The sequence below is a fragment of the Dipodomys spectabilis genome, unplaced genomic scaffold (genome assembly GCF_019054845.1).
Source record: "Dipodomys spectabilis isolate Male_0828 unplaced genomic scaffold, ASM1905484v1 ptg000096l, whole genome shotgun sequence".
Classification (NCBI taxonomy): domain Eukaryota; kingdom Metazoa; phylum Chordata; class Mammalia; order Rodentia; family Heteromyidae; genus Dipodomys; species Dipodomys spectabilis.
This window is the reverse complement of record NW_024870773.1, coordinates 9,332,989-9,356,226: the sequence shown is the minus strand read 5'-3', so window position 1 is coordinate 9,356,226 and position 23,238 is coordinate 9,332,989. Positions and strand designations below refer to the sequence as shown.

General features: G+C 44.5%; 1 protein-coding gene across 1 annotated transcript in view; it reads left to right on the top strand.

Annotated features, from left to right (window-relative positions):
- The first annotated feature begins 12,198 nt into the window (after positions 1-12,198).
- Kiaa1217 (KIAA1217 ortholog) overlaps positions 12,199-23,238 on the top strand; it is a 285,533-nt gene continuing 274,493 nt past the window's right edge. Inside the window, exon 1 of the mRNA XM_042686130.1 lies at positions 12,199-12,547. Within this exon, the coding sequence (XP_042542064.1) occupies positions 12,478-12,547 (70 nt within the window). The 5' untranslated portion in view covers positions 12,199-12,477. The remainder of the gene's footprint in view (positions 12,548-23,238) is intronic.

Genomic DNA, 23,238 nt, shown 5'->3' with positions numbered 1-23,238 from the left:
ACATAGCTCTAACTCTGTAGCTGTGAAGTAACTGAGGAGCAGGTCCAGAGAGATCCAGAGCCCTAACACTCTGGTGAAGATACCAAGCGGAGCCCATCATGCTGAGCAAGTCCCCTACAACCTCCTGCTAGTTTACGGCTCAGAGTGGAGAGTCTGGTTGAGGCCTGAGAATGCAGTCTGTACATAGTTTTCACCTTTGTTTTCGTTCATTTATCCAATGAATATTTCTAGAGAACATACTGTACACTAGGCACTGGTGGCTCACACCTATGATCCTATCTACTCAGGAGACTGAGATCTAAGGATCTCATTTCAAAGCAAGCCCAGGCAGGGAAGGCTGTAGAGTTGTGGCTCAAAAGCTCAGGGACAGTGCCCAGGCCCTGAGTTCAAGCTTCAACAACAACAAAACAAAACAAAAAGCTGTTACATGCAAGATTCAGGCAGCATGTGTAGGGAACACTTCTCTCTGATTGAGAGCTAAACCAGAGGGTAGAGAGGCCTAGAATTTGCACCCAAGGCAGACTAAATACATGGCTAGGTACAAGAGGATCTGTAAAAGATCTATGTAGTAATGTCTTTGTAGTGGAGCTGTTTTTTTTTTCTTGCCATAATATTTCTTATAATTCATCCATACAACCAGGCTGGCAAATGTAATTTAACTGGGCAGGGCTTGCCAGATCTATTCTTGATATTTCTATTATGTTCAAATTACCGAGGTCACTGCATTTTTATTTTCATTCAGAACACCACAGGCATGGAAGAAATGTGCCAAAACTAATTCCCTGTGAAATAGAGCAGGAGTGGCTGTCCACATCGCTGTGTGAGAGTGAGCTCCCAATCCTAAGGGGTCTGGCTGTTCTGCCTAATAATGTCACTGTCACTTTGACCCTGCAGCTCTGGTCATGTGTTTGGCTCTCTTAGGAATCCTGACCCACATTTGGATGATCACCTCTGTCTGCTGTGGCCAAGACTGGGAGAATAGTTAGCACAGTGTTCTGATGATTCACTTCATGATTTCATGTGGTACTTAAAATGAGCCAGGCATTGTCAATTCTCCTTCAGTTCTTCCAACCATCCTGTGGGAGATTAACAGTTACTACTGCCACTATATAGGTAGGAAAACCAAAGCATGCATCCAAGATTGGGCAGAGCCTGATCGTAACATGTGCCTTTTTTTCCTTTTGGTATCAGTACTGGGGATTGAACTCAGGCCCTGGCTGCTGTTCCATACCTTTTTGTTTTTGGTCGGTCATGGGGCTTGAACCCTGGGCCTGAGCGCTGTCCCTCAGCTCTTCAGCTCAAGGCGAGCGCTCTACCACTTGAGCTACAGCACCACTTCCGGTTTTCTGGTGGTTTATTGGAGATAAGAGTCTCACGGTCTCTCCTGCCCGGGCTGGCTTTGAACCGCGATCCTCAGATCTCAGCCTCCTGAGTAGCTAGGATTACAGGCATGAGCCACCAGCGCCCGGCTTGTTCCATACCTTTTTTCATGTAAGGCTAGCACTCTACCACTTGAGTCAGAGCTTCACTTATGGCTTTTTACTGCTTAATTAGAGCTGAGAGTATGCTAGAGCTGGTTTTGAACCACAATCCTCAGATCTCAGCCTCTTGAATAGCTAAGATTACAGGCGTGAGCCACTGGCAACTCTTGTAAAAACAGATATAGCTCCTGGTAGCTAAAACCAACAACTCTTCTTAGTGTGCAGGGTAGGCTGTGCAGAACCATGCAAAGAACCCTGCTATTGCCTTCTGTGTGGAGGAAGCATTGAGAGAATAAAATATAGATGACCCTCTTTTCCCTTCTAGGCAGCTGGCACAGGGAGGGAAGAGGCCCAGACATGAGTTCTTATTGATAGGAACTTGAATTCTGTGGAAGGGCTATAGGAGGATAATTCAAATCAAATGTGATTTGAAGGGATGTCAAATTTTAGCCTTCAGTTTATAGATCAGAGAGACTCAGAAAGGTCAGGTGACTTGGCTTGCATGCTACAGGGCTCAGAGCAAGCACAGAGGTGCTCCTGGGTATGCTGAGAACCTGAATGAAACAGCATATTACTAACTAGTGCTAACTACTGTTCACCATGCCACATGGTTGTTCCTGATATTTTTACTCGTAGTGGATCAGCATAACTGCCAGGTTGAGAGTCAATATTATCTCAGTAGCCCAATGACTTAAACTTTTATTTGCTGGATAGGCTCTGACTTAAGAGAATGTTGAAACCATGTTGGGCAGGTGACTAGACACTTGCTCATGGAAGTATGCAGAAAATAATGACAGGCACTGTTGGCTCACAGAGCCTGTCCTTCCTGACACTCTTACCTCCAGCTAACCAACACCAAGCCAGAAGTGGGGCTGTGGCTCAAGTGGTGGAGTATCTACCTTGAGCCTGAAGAACAGCACGAGACCCTGAGTTCAAGCCCTAGTACTGGGGGGAAAACAAAACAAAACAAAAGCATGTGAAAACCAGGAGAAGGGGGACACTGAGGAACTTCGTCCATGACTCCCAGACACACAGATGAGTACTGGACATTTTTCATGGCTCCTCATACATTTCCCTGCTGCTCATCTTCACCTCTCAGCACAGAGAGACTTGTTCTTATAAAGTACAGCGTCAGGCCTGGCAAAGCAGCTCACTATTGGAGTCCTGGGTTTCGTTCCCAGCACTGCCAAAATGAACAACCAAACAAACATAAGAATCAAAGTTACAAATTGGTTCACTCATTCCTCACTGAGTTATTTAAATTATTAATTGAAATAAATTCAAGACCCTACCCCCAATTAGCCCATGCCTAATTTTTGCAGTCTTCTGCCTATCCTTACCCACTCCACATGATTCAATCTGCAAAACTGTCTTTACTTTCTGCTATTGCTTGGCTCTCTTTTCATCCCTGCCTCTCCTCTCGACAACACAGCATGCTAAGATTCTTTCACCACACTGATTGTTGCATTGGGGTGGCGGGTAGGGTAGAGCCTGGACTTTTACTGTTTTCCTTGTGAACTTCTATTTATTCTTTTAGATCATGTGTCCTCTTCTCTCCCAAGCCTTTCCTGTGATTGGTCTATGTGGTTGCTCTTTCCTCCATATTCTTTAATGATATTGACCTCTCCAGTAGAACTTTCTCTTCTCTGAGGAAGTGAATATAAGTATTATTTTCTTAGTCTTCAAAGTTCCATCCTAATTTCAGTGATTCCATCAGACAAAACTCATGCACTCAGCATGGCTAAGTACCCAAGGCTGTGCTTTGAGCTGAGGATTCAAAGACAGCAAAGCTAATTTTATTCCTTGGAGACTGATAAGGGCTCACACAGAAGCACATGTCACACCATGTAATGTGATGTGATGTGATATAGCTAGTCACACATTTATGTGTCCTCACCCATGTTAGCATCCTCAGCACCACCACTGGCAAGTTAGTGCTCCATGTTTTGAATAAATGAAGTCTCTGTGGTTGAAATGTGGTTTGTCCCCATCCAAATGCACGTTGAGACTTTGATCCCCTGTGATGGTGATGTGATGTGGTGAGGCCGCTAGGAGGCATTTGGGTGTGCAGGTGGAGGGAAGCTGCATGAATTGATGGATACCTTCTTAGGTACTCATCCCCATTCCCCACGTCCAGCCTCCATCTTGCCTACATTTGCGGTGGCCAACTCAATCATCTTACTGGAACTTTCCTGTTTTTACACCAAAATTTCCACATCCTGGGACCATCCAAAGTCCTAGGCAAAGTGGGGACATTCGGCTGCCTTACCTCTTCCATGTCCGTATATTTCATCTTTCAATTCCATAAGAAAGAAAGGAAGAGCCGGGCGCTGGTGGCTCACGTCTGTAATCCTAGCTGCTCAGGAGGCTGAGATCTGAGGACCGCGGTTCAAAGCCAGCCCAGGCAGGAAAGTCTGTGAAACTCTAATTTCCAATAAACTACCAGAAAACCAGAAGTGGCACTGTAGCTCAAGTGGTAGAGCACTAGCCTTGAGCTGAAGAGCTGAGGGACAGCGTTCAGGCCCAGAGTTCAAGCCCCACGACTGACAAAAAAAAAAGAAAGAAAGGAAGGAACGAAGGAAGGAAGGAAGGAAGGAAGGAAGGAAGGAAGGAAGGAAGGAAGGAAGGAAGGAAGAGATATGGCTGAGTCTGCAGTCTCCCCTCCAGCCCGGGAGCCTTCTGTCTTTCCCTCCAGGGCTATCTATACTGATCCTTGCTGACTGGACCAAGCAAGGCTTGCAGAGTGACGAGAGGAAGCAGCCTTCCTCTGAAGAGGTGTGGGAGCAGAGCAAGCCCATCCCCATCAGTTAGTTGTGCTGTGGTCCTTTTTCCCACTTTGTCACATGTGGGAGTCATGCAGGGAAGTGGAGACGTGCGTTCTGTGGGCAAAGAGTTTAGGTTTTGGGTCATTTCATCCTTTCCACTTTTAAGAATTGAATCATGTTATGTAAATGAAGCTTTCATACAGAGTTATTGATACAGAATTTTTCCTGCTGTTGCTTTTGGTGGGCAGAGGCTACACAGCCCTTCTGGCTCTACAGTGGACACAGATGCTCAGGTTGCAGTCTTGTAATAGGTAACATCAGCTTAATTTTGCAGCCTAGGGAAGACATTGCCGGCCAGTGTTGCAGCTCCCTTAGTCCATGGAAGGTGACAATGGAGAGTGGACATGAAGAATGTTATTCAGAAGTATCTTGCTTAAAGCCTACTGTTACTACTCTGTCTGTCTGTCTGTTCTCTCTTGCCCATCTATGTGATTCTGAATCTAGGGGGTTTTATATCCTGGCTTTGCTCTAATTGGCTGCCCCCACCTCACCCAGGTGTTTGGGAAGGGGACAACTAACATTCTGATTGGTTGTTAATTCTGAATCAGGTCCCTTCTGCAACTCCTCTCCCCAGGTCATGGGAGGTTATGGAAACTATAAGGGGGTAGGGATGGGCAGAAGAAAAACACTTTCAAACAAATGTCTCTTTTGCATCCAGTTTCTACTTGCTAGGCCAAAATGCTGTCCTGGGGCCCTGGGTCCTAACTAATTTATCCTTTCATTATGAAAACCCTTGCTCAATCTGTAATTAAGTATTTTATTCCACTAAATCATGTCCAATTGAGAGTCTGCTAAGTTTGCAAAAGCAGACATTGCAAAAGGAAAATGAAAATCTTGGAAATGAACATTTTTGAGCTCCAGCAGCATGTAGAAAACAATACAAAATTCACCTTGGCTTAAGGTGAGGGAACTGGAACTGGGGGATGGTTTGTAAGTTCAAGTTTGTAAATTCTTGCATAGTTTATAAATTCTCCCATGACTCCCATCCCTGAGTTTCAGCAGTCTAAACTTGGCTCCCAAAGTCATTCCATTATTAAAACTGGCTTTAATAGGGAGCAATTGGCCTCCATTTTTGTGACCCTCAGTTCTGCAAACTGAGATGTAGAGAGAAAACTAAAATCACTGCAAATGTACTGACGTCCTGAAGCACGTGGTTGGTTTGAGAGCTTCTGTGAGACTGAAGGCAGAATAGCCTGGTGGCTTATGCCTGAAAGGCTAGCTGCTGGTCACGAGGTACAAGGAATGTGGCTCAAAGACAACCCAAGCAGAAAAGTCTGTAAGACTTCTATTTCCAGTTAACCAGCAAAACACGAGAAAGGGAGCTATGGTTCAAGTGGCAGAGCACCAGGTTTGAATGAAAAAGCTATGCAAGAACTCAGGCCTTGAGTTCAAGCCCTAGTACTGTGTGTACACACACCCCAAAAGAAGAAAAGAGAAAAGAAAAATGAACGTTGGCTGGAATGTTGGCTGGGCTGAGCACCCCAGTAGTCCAGATCGCTCTGATCACTGAGCTCCAAGAGTCTTAGTGGGCACCTGAAATCCTCAAGCACCCCAGCTTTCCCAGTGTCTACACTCACCTAGAGTGTCCCACTCACCTAGAAACTCTCAAATGCCAGAAGCACCCTACCTTACCAACCCACCTGAGCACCCTGGCTTTCCGACTGTCCAGAGCCCTCCTAGCCCAGGTGTCTCCGGATGCTGGATGATCCCATGGGTTTGGGTGTGACTACTCTGACCTGTGCCCTTCTTGGGAGAGAAATAAGAAGACTAGTTAGTGCTTGTCACTTCCTTCCACTGTTTTGTCTGTCTGTCCCTCAAAGGTGGTGAATATTGGCCTGAGGATACATCTCAGTGCTAATAAAAGCAGGGTACTGGGTTCCTTCTCCAGCACCCCAGAAACAAAAAGGGTTGTGAACCTAAACTATATCCACTATGCACACATCTAATCTGTTTCAGCCTCTTTCTTGATAGGGAAGCTTATACAGAGTTCCACCAATGTTACACATGTCCACTGTCCAGCTAGGGAAAGTGAGGAAGTGGGAATTACAGAAGTAGTGGGGTGGACAGAGGAAAGCAAAAGCCTGGCAGAGGGAGCCAGAAAGGATATCTCCCTGACCGCCTGGCACTTCCTAGGCCTCTTGCTGCTGTGTTACAGTGACCTCTAAGGGTCTCACTGTTAGTCCATTCTAATCATGTTCCTCACCCCTTCCTCCAACAGCCTTCTTGGCCTGGAGGTGCTGACCTTATCCAGGTATCTCCCAGGTTCTAGTAGTTCTTATTGGCCCTCTCCCCAGCTCACTCCCACTTTAGTAGCAAGCAGAACATGGCCTACGTACGTTCCTTACCACCTGACCCTCTCTGTTGAAAGGGAAGATAAGGGTGTCATGAGAAAGGCAATGAAGCTAAGGGGGTACTTGTACCTGGGAAAGTTCTCACAGAGGACACCTCAAACATCCAGAGAGTGCAGAACATGTCATGGTTTAGCCCATTTGGGGATGCCAGGGGTAAGCATTCTATACACTGCAAGTTCCATTTAAAAATGGCCACCTAAATCAGGCATGAGCCACCAGTGACCCTAGTTACTCAGGAAGCTGAGATTTGAAGGATGGAGGCTCAAAACTAGCCTATGAGACTATTTCCAGTTAACCATCAAAAATCCAGAAGTAGAGCTGTGGCTCAAATGGTAGCACCACTTGAGCAAAAAAAGCTAAGGTTCTGAATGCTAGCACGGATGCACGCACGCGCGAGAGCATACACACACACACACACACACACACACACACACACACACACACGAACAAAGTTGCCACCTGGAATCCAGATTGGTCTGCAGTGACCACACAGCAAGACTGAGGCCCAGTTTTTAGATGTGCAGCCCAGATGGTAGCTCCACACAGCTCTGTCTCCCAACCAAGGATAGATAAAAGAACCCTGATAAAAATGAACATCAATGGATTCTTGAACAGAAAGCACATACCCTTTAAGTATTACCACATTGTATCTGGGTGCAGTTTTATATTATATAATTGTAGGAGGAAATTGTGGGGAGGGTCAGGACAGTGCCAGGGCAACCAGAGAGACCTGAGTTTGGGGGCTGACCTTAGTGGCTGGGGTTTTAAGAACTTCATGCAAGAGTGGCTTCTCCCGTCTGCAGAGAACAGCAAAAATAGAAGTGATTACCTGGCCAGGCACTGGTGGCTCACGCCTGTAATCCGAGCTACTCAGGAGGCTGAGATGCAAGGATCGCGGTTCAAAGCCAGCCCAGGCAAGAAAGTCCGGGAGACTCCTATCGCCAATAAACTACTCAGAAAACTGGAAGTGGCGCTGTGGCTCAAGTGGTAGAGCACTCGCCTTGAGTTGAAGAGCTGAGGAACAGCGCCCAGGCCCAGAGTTCAAGCCCCACAACCAACAACAACAGAAAAAGAAGTGGTTACCTGGTTCTCGTCCTCCACACAGAATGTGTGAAAATGAAGACTTTAATTAGGGAACACAAGATTTGCCAGTCCAGAGCAGGTGAGAGTTGATGGATAAACCATATATGTTTCATAGTGTGGAAGTTTTATTTTCTGCTGTGAAATTGTAGGTGAGGTTCTGAAAACAACCAGGCCTTTGCTTTAATCAGGACTTTAAATTATCTTCTTGGGCCAGACACCATTGGCTCAGACCTGTAATCCTAACTATTCAGGAGGCTGAGATCTGAGGATTGTTGTTTGAAAACAGTCTGAGCAAAAAGTTGGTGAGACACATTTCCCTCTAATTAACCTGCAAAATGCTAAAAGTAGAGTTGTGGCTTAAGTACTAGAGTACCAGCCTCTTGTGAAAAAGAGCTAAACCAGAGCGTGAGGCCCTGAAATCAAGCCTCATTAGCATCATACACATACATGAATATATATTCTCTTGCAGGATCATTACTGAGAAACTCCAAACAGCCTTACTATCTTTACTTCAGTTTTGGAAAGTGATCACACAAGTCTTATCTTGGATCATATTTAGGTAATCACCTATTGTTCAGCTCTAATTATTAATAGTATCCTATTTCCTTCTCCCAATGATTTATGTTTACAGCTAAGGTCGTCTTTGCCACCTGACATTTTGCTTTCAAAACTATAGTAAAAGAGCCTGCATCTCCATGTAGCAGAGAGGCCATAAAACAAACGTTTCCCCAGTTGTTAAATGGCCTTTCTTTCTGACTTACACAGGGTCACAGCAGCCTGTCTCTTGGAACCCTGGTGTGTAATATACATCCCATACCAGATTCTTTTTGGATAGTTTTGTTGACTTATTTTCCAATGTTCTCACAGCTATCATTGCCTTTCAGAAAGTACATTTACGGACTTCAGCAAGCATTCATTATTTCATTGGTGTCCTGATGTCGTTATTTTAAGATACCTTTCTCATCACAGGATATAAGAAACAAAATTCAATACATATCTGGATAATTCCACTCAGTCTTGGTTATAGCCATGTGTTCTCCTTTGAAAACATAAAAAGGATGTTGACTGAAGTGAAATCATGAGAATGCTACTTAAAGTTACATTATCCAAATTAGTAATATGGCCTGGAAGTATGGCATAGTAGTAGAGTACCTGCTTAGTAGGCCTTGAGGCTCTGAATTCAAACCTCAGGACTAGTTAAAAAAAAAAAAAAAAAGGAACGCCTAATATCAGTTTAATTCTGTAATAGACCAGCTATAATTGAAAGATTACCTTTACAGTACTCTTTTACTACTTCATTGTCTTTTCAATGATTCTGTGTACATGTGTCTGTATGTGTGTAGGGGTGTGTGTGTGTGCATGTGTTCACGCTGAGTCATGAAATACATTATGTGGAGCCATTAATGAAGGGATAGCCTTTCACTTTTGCTCTTTGTAGTTGAAAATTTAGCTCCTTGGTATTCTTGTAGCTGTCTTTATATGACTGGAAGAAAAGTACAGTTCAAGTTCTTTCTTCTGTCCCAGTAAACCTCAGAGGATGGCACTAGGCAGATTAGATTGTGGTAACATTACTTAAAGTCAGAAATCAAATTAAATAAAATGAAACAATGAGCCTCTCATCCAAAGAGTGTTTCTTCTGGAAAGAAGAGTATCTTCTCAATAACAGTACTGACAATTCATCATCTTCTTGAGGTTCTGAGGTATCCAGTGTAGGTAGATTTAAGAATACAACTGGTGTTTCCCAAAGAACTATCTGTGAGAAGTTCTCAGCAGTATATGGGCCCTTCTTTAATTGTTTTCCATTCCTGTTCTGAAGGAAGAACAACACAAGTCCTAAAATTTTCAAGTATAAAATTTTCCCCATGGAATGGTCAAAAAGTTTGATCACTCAAGAGAGTATGTTTGGGGGCTGCCTGTGATATCACAGCCCTTTCATCCCAGCTAGGGTGGGAAGCTTAAAATAGGTGGATTACAGAGTAGGAGTGAGCCTGAGCAAAAAGCAAAATAACCATCTCAGAAAAGGGCTGGGAACTTGGCTCAAGTGGTAGAGTGTCAGTGGGAGGCCTTGAGTTCAAACCCTATTAATGGAGAGAAGGTGGGGAGGAGGGGGGAGAACAAAGCAACAACAAAAGTTGCCAGGCAACGGTGGCTCACACCTGTAGTCCTAGCTACTCCAGAGGCTGTGATCTGAAGTTGGCAGTTGGAAGCCAGCCTGGGCAGACGAGTCCCCAAGAGACTCTTATCTCCAATTAGCCATTCAAAAAACAGAAATGGTGCTATGGCTCCAATGGTAGAGCACTATCCAGGAGCACAAAGAGGCTCAGAAACAGTGCCCAGGCCCTGAGTTCAAGCCCCACAACCAACAAAAAGAAAAGAAAAATAATTTGCTACAAACATATGAGTTGATGTCATGTTCTTTGATATAAATACATATGTTGATATTATGATTCTTGATGTTCTGTTAGCTATCTATCTATCTATCTATCATCCTCAAAGAGCTTTGCTTTGTGGACTATCCACTTGGCAGAAGCATGAGCACATGGTCCATTGGCATGAGCTCCGATGTAGTGATCAGGAACTCCTCTCATTTTCTCCAATCTGGGAATCAACAGAGGCCTGAAAGCCTGACACTGGATTCCAAACCACCCAGGATAGCACTGTCGGCATCTACAAATGGATCTTTGCTGTCTGGGTTTGAGCTAGCCAGGAAGACTGCTTTACACAGGCTGCTGGCTACTATATAGACTATCTTCAGAATCTGCAGATTTTGTTCCTGTACTGTGTCAAGTGTCAGGTGGGGGGACTGATAAGAGGGGCCTCTTCTCACACAAAAACAAGATGGGTTTTAACCCATATTGTGGTGCCACGCAGTCTCCTGCCCCATCAATATGTGTTAATAATCTGAAGACAAATGGACAACAGCTATCTGAAAATCAGGATTATCTGGATCCTAGATCCTGAACACAGAAGTCTTTCTTCAGGAGCATTTTGTACCTAAGGAAATAATATGAGTCATGGGGTGTTTACCACAGGGCACCAGCATGGAACCTGTATAAGATCAGTTCCTCCTTTAAGCAAAATTACCAGCTTATTGTGTCTCAAAGTCACAGAGACCTTGAGTATTCTGCCTGGTAAACCCAACCATGTGTATTTATGTTGCTGAGCCATGGCTTTACTTTTCTAGAACATTCATTGCACCTTCTTGGGGTTTAAGAAAAACCAAGTGAGGAGCTGAGGGGCTCCTGTGCCACCTCTCCTTCTTTGAGTCTCTCCTTTGTCCTTCATAGATTTCCTCATGTTGCTGTCCAAAGTGGCCAAAATATGTCCCCTAGTTATTGCCAAAACATACAGGTGACTCAAGGTCAAACTCTGGCAGACAGGGCGGCTATTGTTCTGTACACATTCCTGATCTAAATCAAGGCAAAACTTGGCCTGGATGGGCCTGAAATTGGGTCAAGGTATGGCCAAGAGGCTGATGTTTCCCTGGGATGATGTGGACCCCTGTATTAAAACAGCCTCTTCCTCCCAGTTCCTGTGTTCCATTGAGATCTCTGAAACAACTCGGCCAGAGTTGCTTAGATTATTTTCCCATCCTTTTGTGTGGACATTGTGCCTCCTATTTTTCACTTTCTGGGAAATTTGCCAGTTTTTCAAGGACTAGGTAAAGAACAAAATAAATATTTGTAGGTGGTTTAAGAGGAGAATAAATATGTTGAATTGAAGTCTGCCTGGGGGGTGGTGGGGAAGCATTTTAATTGTCTTTCAGAGGTTTTGAAGTAATTAACTAGAGAAATTCAGAAGGTTGAAGTTACTAGGTTGTTTATTTGGTTTTTTTTTTCAAATTTGTGATCAAGATGTGAGGGTGTGGTGGGGGAGGGGAGGAGTCAGAAAGTAAAGGGGAGTTAGTGAAAACTTAAAAAAAAAAAAAAAATCCAAGCAAAGAGACTGAAATCCCCTGTGTGGAAATCACAAAACCTCTTCATAGATGTTAACGGGTGCCTAAAAAGTTAGTGCAGGGGCAGGGAAGTGTTTATTTGACATCCTTCAGAAGTTTTTGTGGTGGTTCTTTCGAAAAACATGTTTAGAGGCCTTTCTGTGAGCGCGTGAAGGTTCTGCTGTTTGCTCTTTATGAATAGGTAGATCCGCTGATTAGGAAGGCTCCTTTGGGCTCCTGAGATTAAAGAGGGCAGGGCCCTGGCTTGCTGCGAAGGTTCCTGTCCCTAATCATGTGTGAAGTGCTTTCCTTCCTCGCTGGGTTTTCAGCTCAGCGAGGAAGGAAAATGCAGCCCCCGGGGAGGGAAGCAGGCTGGCCGGGTCCTGGTTAGGACTGGTCGGTCACCTGTTGGGGCCTCCCAGGGAGCGCGCGCGCGCACGCGTGCCGGGCGCTGGGGACCGCCAGGGCGCAGGGACAGCCGCCACCTCTGGGGGCCCTGGAATTCTCAAGTCCCCAGGGACCGATCGGTGGGTGGACGGACAGTCCAAGGGACCGAAGGACGGCAGGACGGAGCCGAGCGAGGCCCCAGCGCTGGAATGCAGTTTTCTCAAGCGAGGCAGACTTTGCCCCGGAGTGGTTGACTAGTTTGGGGTGGGGTTTCCAGGGTCCCCTCCTCTCCACTCCTCCCCCCCCCCCCCCACCTCTACCCCCAGGCCCCTTCGAGGCGCTTTCTGGGAGCTTTCAGAACTGTGCTCTGAAGTTTCCAAAGACAGACAGAAGAGCCTGGGCGGCCGGCAGGGACAATGGAAGAAAATGAAAGCCAGAAATGTGAGCCGAGCCTGCCTTCCCCGGCAGACAGCAGAGCGATTCAGGGTGAGTAACTGAGCCACTCAGAGCTGGACTTAGAGGGACGCGTGTCCCTCCCTGCGTGGCTCTGCTTTTTATAATCTAGCGACCAGGCGCCTGGCACAGGCAAAAAAAAAAAAGTCTCTTTCTTGGAGTGAGAAGAAAAGGAGTGAGAAGAGCTGAGATTTCTTGGACTTCACTTTATCTCTGCAAAGATTTTCTTAAGTAGCAAAAGAGATGGTTGGGTGTTGGCACATTGGTAGCCCAATGAGCCTGCAGTGTGTGCGCTATCTCTAGTCTATGACAAATAAAGCCCTAAGCAGCTTCTTAATAATCTCCCTCCTCCCCCCCCCCCCCCATCCCCATGCAGTATGAGCCGCAGAAGGACTGGTTTGGGTGAAATTGTCTCTGGAGAGTCCGCTTTTCCATTCATTGGTTGGGGGGAGTTGAACGTGAGTTGCAGTTTTGTTTTTTTTTTTCCTTTTTAGTTAAATCACAGAGTTTACAGATGTTTTATTCTTGAGATTAGAACGGGTTGGGTTACTTGCTTTTCTATGGGGGAGATGGAGCCTTCTTCGCGTTTTCATTCAAAACTTTCAGCATTAAGGAGGCAATTTCAATACTGTTTTCTCCGCCAGTTTCCTTTTCATTGTGTGTTTATAATAGACTTGTCTTTTCCGTAGGGAATTTCCAGAAGCTTAGGTTGTTCCAAAGAAATTGTGCAAGGAGGGGGTGGGGGCTGGGGGGGGGTTCCCTGTCCCTGTAGGGTCTGACATTTGGGATACCAAAGCTTATACGCCAAAGCCCATACAGGATGGGCAGAGCATTCGCCCACCACTGCTCCTTCAACACGGAGGCCTCCCCATCTCCCCATCCTTTCCCAGGTTCAGCCAGGGGCCAGCTAGTAACACAAAGATGTGCAGGAGTGCAAGGCTGTGTGTGGGAGTGAGGATTATACCCAAGGGAAAAGGTGTGTGTGTGTGTGTGTGTGTGTGTGTGTGTGTGTGTGTGTGTGTGAATGCAAAAAGGGAAGTAGCACATGACTCATGAAAATGCAAAACTAAGACAGCAGAAAGTACCAGGATGAGAGAGAAATTCCCAGCAAAACTCAGGAAAGCTTAAGCTCCCTGACCATAGAAAAGACACCATGGGGTCTGCTTGTCTATCTGTTCTTGAAAGCAGAGCACTGTTAGAGGGCCCCCAGGATCTGTGGGGTCCAGGAGACAAGAAGCACCTCTTCTTCACACACTGTAGGGTCCCTGTACTTTGATGAGTGAGACCAGGTCATACTTTAGGAATTTAACTACTGCAGCCTCCCCTGAAAGGAATACCTCAGATTCTAGAGGGAGCAATTAGAAGAGGAGCAATTTAAGAAATGGCTTTCAAACAAGTCATTGATCTTCCTTCACTTATTTATTCATCCAGAAAATTTTGAGCTTCTGTTGCATAGCAGTTGCTATCTGAGCTGTTGAGGGCTCCAGCAATTTGCAAAGGCAGACTTAAGAAATATTTGCTTTCATTCTATATTCATATTCGAAGGACCAAATTGGGGTGGGATGGTAGAAGCCAACAATATACAAATAAAGAAAATTCAGCAAGGAGTTGGTGTCTCACACCTATAATTATAGCTACTCAGGAGGCTTAGATTTGAGAACTAAGGTTCAAAGCCAGCCCAGGCAGAAAAGTCCATGCAAGTCTTATCTCCAATTAACCAGCAAAAAGCTGGAAGTGGCACTATGGCTGAAGTGGTAGTTTGTTTGTTTGTTGTTTTTTGTTTTGCCTTGAGCAAAAAAGCTAAGAGAGAGTGAAAGGCCCTGAGTACAAAACCCAGTGCCAATACAAATATAAATAAAATAAACAAAATGTAGAGCATATTACGTTCAGGTATGTCAGATTAAGCAAATAAAAATACAAAATACCCAGGTTGATTTAAATTTCAAATAAATTATTTAACATAAATATATGCCAAATATTACTTAGGATATACTTTTCCAAAAGAACAATTCATTATGTACCTGAAATTCACATTTTACTTGATGTCATATATATATATATAATATATCTGTATCTATCTATCTATATATATGGTAGAAGATGGGAGGAAAAGATGTTCAGGGTATAATCCCAGAGCAGGTGTCAGGTTTTGCTTTTATTTCAATAGAGATAAGGAGCTGCTATCAGGGACTTGTCTTTAATTATAGGTAATTAATTAATTTTGCACTAGGAATAGGACCTAGAGCCTCAGTTATGTTTGTCAAGGGCCCTACCACTGAGCACCTGAACCTGTTCTCAAAGATGACTCTGGGTAACAGATGCAGCATAACCCAAGTGGGACTGAGGGATGGGCAGGGAGGCCTCTTTGGAAGGTTTAGAAGAAAAACAGGCATGGGACAGGGCTAGTATGGGCCAGATGGTGAATAGCAGGTTTTGACAAGAAGTTAGTTTCTAGATATAAATGGAAAGCTCAAGTCAAAAGAATTGGCTCACCAGGTCTTTGTGGCTCACACCTGTAATCCTAGCTACTCAGTAGTCTGAGATCTGAAGGTCATAGTTCAAAACCAGCCAGGGCAGGAAAGTCTGTGAGACTTATCTCTATTAACCAAAAAGGCCGGAAGTGAAGTTGTGGCTCAAGTGATAGAGCACTAGCCTTGAACACAAAAGCTTAGGGACAGCATCCAGGTCATGAGTTCAAGCCTCAGAATTTGCAGAAGAAAACAAAAAGAAAATAATTTTTTTTTTTTAAGATATGAGGGCTTAGTAGTAGAGTGCTTATTAGTAGAGTGGCTTAGTAGTAGAGTGCTTGTCTAGCATGCATGAGGCCCTGGTTCAATTCCCTGCTACCACATAAATAATTTTTTTTAAAAAGATTAAGGTCTGGGAAGTTGGCTCAGTGGTAGAGTGCTTGCCTTGCATGCATGAGGCCCTGGGTTCAATTCCTCAGCACCATATAAACAGAAAAATCCATAAGTGGCACTGTGGGTTAAGTGGTGAGCGCTAGCCTTGAGCTGAAGAGCTGAGGGACAGGGCCCAAGCCCAGAGTTCAGGCCCCACTACCAGTTAAAAAAAGAAATTGAGTATGAGAAAAAGAAGGGTCAGGATAATACGTTTTTTGTTTTATTTTGATCCAGGAGGTTGGAAGATTGAAAAGCATTTCACAGCATGTATGAAGCTTGAGAAGTTTATCAGGTGTCAAGAGATATTGACTCTAATCTGGATATTGATGACTGGAGTTGAGAAAGGACTAGGGGTTGTGAGAAATGTCCTGGGACTGGATCTGACTACAGAAGTACAAGCCTAAGTCACCTCAGCATTTAGAGACTAAGGAGATTGGGATGGGCTAACTGGAAAGATTACAAGTCCCAGTTAGAGTTTCAGAACAGGAATTCTGGATGAATATGATGCTTCAAGGAACTTGGTTTCACTCTGGTCAGCCTGAGGTCTGTAATCAAGGAGCATCAATGAGGCCAGCATCACCCATAATGCCTCATGTACCATTGTCCTTAGCCTGTGCATCCCTTTCACCCAATCACAGTGTGACATTTCAAGGAAAGGACCACAACTCATTCACCCTTGTGTTCCCAGCACCTTACAGAGCACCAGGCATATAAAAGGCATTCCACAAAAACATTTGTTAAATAAAGGCTATTGATACTTTGAGTTAATTGATCTATTATAGATAAGGATCCCTGGGGTGATCATGTAACTCATGGAGAGGGGGAAACCCTGGAGAGTGAAAGAGAACAGTATGAATAATTTCACTGGGCAACAGTTGTCACCCAGAGCTGTTTGGGCCAGCTGGTATATATGACTCCCCAACAAGAGTTCTAATAGAACTCTAAGAGTTCCATAGCTAGTTCATGGATAACCACAGAAGTGTACCACCTTGGTGCATTTGGCAATTATTTGTGGATTTGGAATCTGACTCCTGTTCCCTTTCAAGGCCTTGGGCACCTGAGTGTGGTTCTGGGGAATGAGCCTTCCTTGGGATGCCTCGGTCTGCCCTCTTAAGTGTGGACTTTTGCCCTGGCCCCTAAGGTCTTGAAAGCTCTGTGCAGGTGGTTGTCCAGCTGCCTGCTTCCCCACGCCCTGTCTAGTGTCCTCCCAGCCCAGAGAATGACAGACATGCAGGTCTGTGCTCTAAAATAGCCTCATCCTTTGCTATCCCCTTGTTCTGTCTTATTCAGCAAAGCACTTGTCACCACCTGACATTTCGATTGTGCATTATTTGTTTGTAGTCTGCTTCTAATTAACAAGTAGACTTCTCAATGATGAAAGGGAATTTGTTTTGTTTTGTTGGAGACAGGTTCTCACTATTCATCCCGAGCTAGCCTGGAACTCCCTATTTAAACAGTCAAGCCTTGACTCTCTTTCCTCCTGTCTGTGTTCATTTCTTTTCCTTCCCCTTCCCCTTTTCCCTTCCCTTTCCTCTTCTTTACTTTTCCTTTCCTTCCCTTCCCTTCCCTTTCCTCTTTCTTTCCCTCCTCTCCTCCTTCCCTTACCCCTCCCCCCTTTCCCTTCTGCTTCTCGTTTTCCCACTACTGAGGCTTGAACTTAGGGCTTCCATCTCTCTACTTTTTCCACTCATGGCTGGCACTCTACCACTTGAGCCACACCTCTAGTTCCAGTTTTTTTTATGCTTAATTGGAGATAAGAGTCTCAAAAGTTTGTCTGCCCTAGCTGGCTCCAAATCTAGAGATCTCAGCCTCCTGAGTAGCTAAGTAGCCACCAGCACTTGGCAGCTCCAAAGTTCTCGAGTGCTGGGATTACCGGCATATACTACCACCATCAGAGTTGAGTCTACCTTGATCATAATCCCACCACTCTGTCTCCTAACTCTTTCAGTGGATGGAGCAGACACTCCATAAATATTTGTGTCAATGAATGAATGGGTCAATCAACTTTAATCAATACTTGCCATACAAGAATGGTTTTCTAGGTAGGGGTGAGACTTCTGTTTTATTTAAGTTCTATACTAGGAATTGTTTCCTTTATTAATTTCAGTTTTTAAGCTGAGAGGGATGTAATGGCTTGGTTTCAGTTACACTTTCCATTCCAGTTTGTCTCTGACGGTGATCTTTACAATCTTGACAAAGGAGTTGAAAAACAGACCCTGTGAGCATTTAGCAGTGTATGTTTATTACACCACAGTGAGTTGTAACGACGCTGTCATTTTGGTCGCTTTGCATGGTCAGGGTTAACGTCTGGTGCAAGCCCAGTGGAGTGTTAGGTTCCGGCCTTGGTGCGTTTCCCAGGCGACCCAACCAGGGTCCTTCTGTCTCATCATGTCTCACATCCCTCAGAAAGCTTCCATCTGCTGAATTCTTTACATTCAGTTGGCCAAAGAGTAAAGAGAGAGTGTGTGGAAGATTTTTCAGGAGGGAACTTACGGTATTACTTCTGCCCATGTAACTTGGACTGGAGTTAGTCTAAGGTCCAGTGAGATGGAGGGACAGGGGAGTACAAACTTCCTGTGTGAGTCACAGGAGAATGTGATGATTTGGATGCATATGCCATGGATGCCATGGTTAACCCAAAGTGGTTGTACAGCCAGACAAAACTGTAGCTCTCCTTAAGCAAGAACATCTCCACAGGCTTCAGACCGCTCCATCTTCCTCCCAGCCACCAGAGCATCTTCCTAAGAGCTCTTTTATCCCTAGGTCCAGATTATAATCCAGAATAAGATCTGAGTACATCCTGCACCCAGTGATAGGGTGTGCTTAACTTATGCAAGGCTGTGAGCTCACTCCCACCACTACTAAAATAAAAATAAAATAAAGGATCCCTGGGATGCCTGCACTGTCACTGGCTTACAGCAGGTGCGGGATGCCTGAATCAGGCAAAGCCCCAAATCCCTTGCCTGGGGTCAACTGACCCAGCCAGAGTAACCTGAGTATAGCAAAGAAGCCAACTTTGGCAGCTCCTACACTTGCCTGTCTGCATAGCTTGTGCTATATGGGTGTCTTCTTTTGGATGTCCAGTTTTCCATAATCCTCTGCTTGTTTAGTGTCTCTCCCCTCCCTGCATTTTTAATTTCCAGAGCCCTTCACATCCAAAGGGAAAGCCCCTTGGAAGGCTGAGGAGTGTCTCTCCAGCCTTTCTGTTTTTTCCTCCCCTCTTGGGCTCTAGGGAATGTTTAAGGGGTTGTTTTCCATTTTAATCTCCTGCTTGCTCTCTGCCCCACTCCATGTGACCTCCTAGGAAGACTTTAGGGCTCTTGGGAGGGGCAGGAAGAGGAAACAGAGAGCGCCTTTCTCATCTCTCAAGCCATGTCTTCATGTTCCAGCTTATTTTGTTAGACCAGGATTCTCAGAATAGCAAACAGCGAGACACACCCATATTTAAATGCTAGCACCCAAAGTGCATTTCGAACAAGAAATAGAATTGTATTTCTGTTTGGAAGCTTAGATTCTCCACACTTGGGCATTTTTCTATTCATGTGAATCAATGGAGAATTGGCGGGACTTGGATCTCTGACTCCATGGCTGTGGAATCATGACAACATGTCCTTTGCCCGCTCCTTCTCTTGTTTATTTGTGATCCTGCTTGGTTCTTCTTCTTCGCTAAAAGGCCACATTCTCCCACTCAGTGGCTGGGTTGGTAGGTTTGTGACTTCTTGCCCAGGTGTAGGGGTTGGCAGTTCCCAGGAGCAGAGCAAGAGGCTGACTGGGAAGTGAGGGGTGGTATTGTAAGGACCAGAAGTGTTGGTTGGGGAAGGTGGCTCAGTGGTAGAGCGCTTGCCTTGCACGCATGAGGCCCTGGGTTCAATTCCTCAGCACCACATAAGCAAAAAGAAAAAAAGTGTTGGTTTGTTTGGGTGTTAGTCAAAGTGGAGCAGGTGCCTAGTGGTGGGACTTGAGGCAGGTAGGGCTGAGGGAGCATTGGCTGGGAGTCCAAGGCAGGAGGGGGACACAAAGGGAGGGAGTGGCCTTGGCCAGCATTAAATGTTTGCCTGGTGGTCCTGCCTGGAACCTTCCAGTCCTGCTAACTATTGCTGCTGTTTTTGCTTTCCTTCAAATCACATTAAGCTTTATCCAGTGACATTTTAGAAAAAATCCAGAACATGGGCTGGGAAGTTGGCTCAGTGGTAGAGCGCTTGCCTTGCATGCCTGAGGCCCTGGGTTCGATTCCTCAGCACCACATAAGCAAAAAAAGCCGGAAGTGGCGCTGTGGCTCAGGTGGCAGGGCACTATCCTTGAGCTGAAGAGCTGAGGGACAGTGCTCAGGCCCAGAGTTCAGGCCCCACAACCGGACCAAAAAAAAAAAAAGAAAAAATCCAGAACAAAGAGAAAAAGTGGAAGAGCAATGGAAGATTGATGAGTAAAATGTTAGAAAGAGTTTACAGTCCAGCAGGTTGGGGCGATCCAAAGGTTAATATTGATACAAGATTGACAATGACCTCCAAGACACGCCCCCCCCCCCTTTAAAAGTTATTTTCCCAATTTGCAGTAAGGAAGAAAATGGGAAGCTTTTTAAGGTCTCCAAGAGACTATTTTTCTGGCTGTTCATCCTTGGGTAAAACAGAGTAGCTCCTAGGCTCAGGGCAGGGGGGCATTATAGTTGGGCAGAATGCATCTTTCCAACAGTTGGGATTGGGTAGTTTGAATTTATCGATAGGGACATATGGGGATGTGTGTGTTATGACCATGTAAAAAAATTGCCTTATCAGAGATTCTATTCTGTTCATTAACCTAGCTGTCCTAGATAATTTGCTGAAAAAAAGTACATTATTTTAATTATGTTAAAAGTAATCTTAAAAATTCACTTAAGCTTGGCACCAGTGGCTTATACCAGTAATCCTAGATACTTAGGAGCCTGAAACCTGGAGCATCATGGTTCAAAGCCAGCCTTGGGACAGACAAGTCCACAAGTCCATCTCTAATTAGCCAGAAAAATGCAGAGCTAGAGGTGTGACTGAAATGATAGAGAGCACCAATGGAACAAGCAAGCCTGAAGCCCCATGTTCAAACTTCAATATCGGGACGGGGGTGGGGGTGGGGGGAGGTCAACAATGTTAAATGAAGTATGTAACAATTTTAGCTAATATAAAAATGCATGTATGGCCAGGCATCAATAGCTCACACCTGTAATCCCTAGCTACTCAGGAGGCTGAGATCTGAGGATTGCAGTTCAAAGCCAGCCTGGGCAGAAAGGTACCTGTGACTCTTATTTCCAATTAACCACTCAACAACTGGAGGTGGTACAGTGGCTCAAAGTGATAGAGCACTAGCCTTGAGCAAAAGAGCTCAGGGACAGTACCTAGACCATGAGTTTAAGCCCTGTGACTGACAAAAAAAAAAAAAAATGCATATGTGACACAAACTCAAATACAGAGCTAAACCTCTTCAGATTAATCAAGATTCAGCTTTTTCTACATTTAGCTTTGTTTATTTAGTTTTTGTGGTATCAGAGATCAAACCCAGAGCTTTGGATGCTTGGCTGAGAACTGAGAGCTACATTCTCAAGCCCTGACTCTTGCTTTATGTAGTACGTTCTGTTACTTCTATGCATTGGGAAACAAAGATCATTCCAAAGGTGTGATGGGAGTTTGAGTATTAAAATGGCAACCTAAGTAGATGGAATTACAGTGAATACCATGGTATCTTTTATTTTTATTTATTTATTTATTTTTGGGCCCTGTCGTGGGGCCTGAACTCTGGGCCTGGGCGCTGTCCCTCAGCTCTTCAGCTCAAGGCTAGCGCTCTACCACTTGAGCCACAGCGCCACTTCCGGCTTTTTTCTTTTTGCTTATGTGGTGCTGAGGAATCGAACCCAGGGCATCAGACCCAGCCCCCATGGTATCTTTTAAACTAAGACTTCTCTCTCCTCCCTATCTATCTATCTGTCTTGTTTGTCTGTCTGTCTATTAGAATAGGACCTGAACTCAGGGTTTGGATGCTGTTCCTTAGATTTTTCTATTTGTGATACAACTCTACCTCCTGCTCTTTGGTGGTTAAATGAAGATAAAAGTCTCCTGGACTTTTCTTACCCAGTCTAGTTTTGAATCATGATCCTTATATCTCAGCTTCTGGAGTAGCCTAGGATTACAGGAGTGAGCCACCTGCACCCAGCTTTCTTCTCCCCACTTAAACTTGCTGCAAAAACTGCTCAACACCAAGAGGATTAACTTTCCTGGCTGTGTTTTTCCTTCCTTTCTTCATCAGTGTCTGATGGAGATGCTATAATTAGCAAAGTAATGAGAAGTGAAGGGTAAATAAGAATGTCTCCCAGAGCACACAGAAAGCTTTGGAAGACTGGAACAGGAAATGAGCCTAACCAAAAAGAGTCTCTACCTAAAGTCCTATATGCTGTCATTTCTAGAAAAGAAGAAGCAAAGTGCATTGGTAACTTGGCTTTTAGGGGCTGGTTTATGCCCAAACTCTGGACACTTGTTATTTTATATCACTGCTGGCAAGTTTGGAGTCTCTGTTTATCTGAGATGCAGATGAACAGAGTTCTCACATGTGTCACATGTAAAGATACATTCTTGGCAAATAAGCTGCTATTGGAAGCTTACTATTTAAAAAATAGAAAGAAATTTAGAATGATTCAAAGGGTTTAGAGGTGGAAAGCTCTTGGCATCTCTAATGCCAGTTCAATCATCTCCATTTTATTAATGAAGAAAAATGAAGTGGAGAGAGGTCAAATTGTGTGACCTTCTGAATCTAAGATGAATGCCAAGATATCCAAGACCCAGCTTTTCAGGGACTTCACAGGACAGGGACACGTTATTCTAACCCCCGTGACCAGAGTCTGTCCAACTTCTGAGTGGTTGCTCAGTGTTCTTTATTTTTTCCCTCTAGCCTAGCATTTTAAAGCTGTAACTAACTTCCTGTTTTCAGTCAACTGAAATATTCTCATTGGACAACCCTTCATTGCATAGCTCTGAACCCAGCTACCCAAAAGGAAGATGGGGGCAGGAGGACCCAGAGAGTTTGAGGCTAACACTGATCACAGTAGTGAGTGAGTGAGTGAGTGATTCAGTGGGTAAGTGAGTGAGTGAGAAAGAGGAGACGACAGACAGACAGAGAATTCTCTATCCAAGTCCTGTTGTCTAAGCACCAACCTTTTACATCTTTCATGATCTAAGGAGAAACCAACTTGAAGTCTGCTAGCTAGCTCAAGGCTGGCAAAACATTATAGCTCTTCCCTTTCTTTGTGTGCTTTACATAAAGTCCACCTGAAGTGGAATGTGCCTATGCCTTTACAGTTACCTGCACTACTCTTCCTCTCCCTGCTTGGCTTATGCTAATGGAGAAGGAATCTGAGTTATTCCCATCTCATCTCTCTATGATTATCTGACTCCTGTGCAGGATGGTGATTGTTTGCTTGATGATGCACACATGTTCAGAAACCACCTTCAGATTATAAAATTATATAAAAGCATGTTACCAAGATGAAGCTGTAATTAAAAATACAGAAATAATAAGAATCACTGTCATTAACTTTGTTATAATTACAGAGGAAGGTAAAGGGTTACCTAATTGCCTACAAACAACCTGTCTGACCTAGTGTTCTTGTTTGGAATAAATGCAGGGAAAGACGGTCAGAAATAGCTAAGAATTTGCCACAACATCTTTTATTTTTAAAATACAACTTTTACTATTTCTTCTAATTGTGGATTTTTTTTTCTTCTTGTTACCAAAAAGAAAAGGAAAGAAAGGAAATAAGGAGGAAGGAAACAAGAAAAGAAAGAAAGAGAGAGAGAAAAGTCTGTTGGT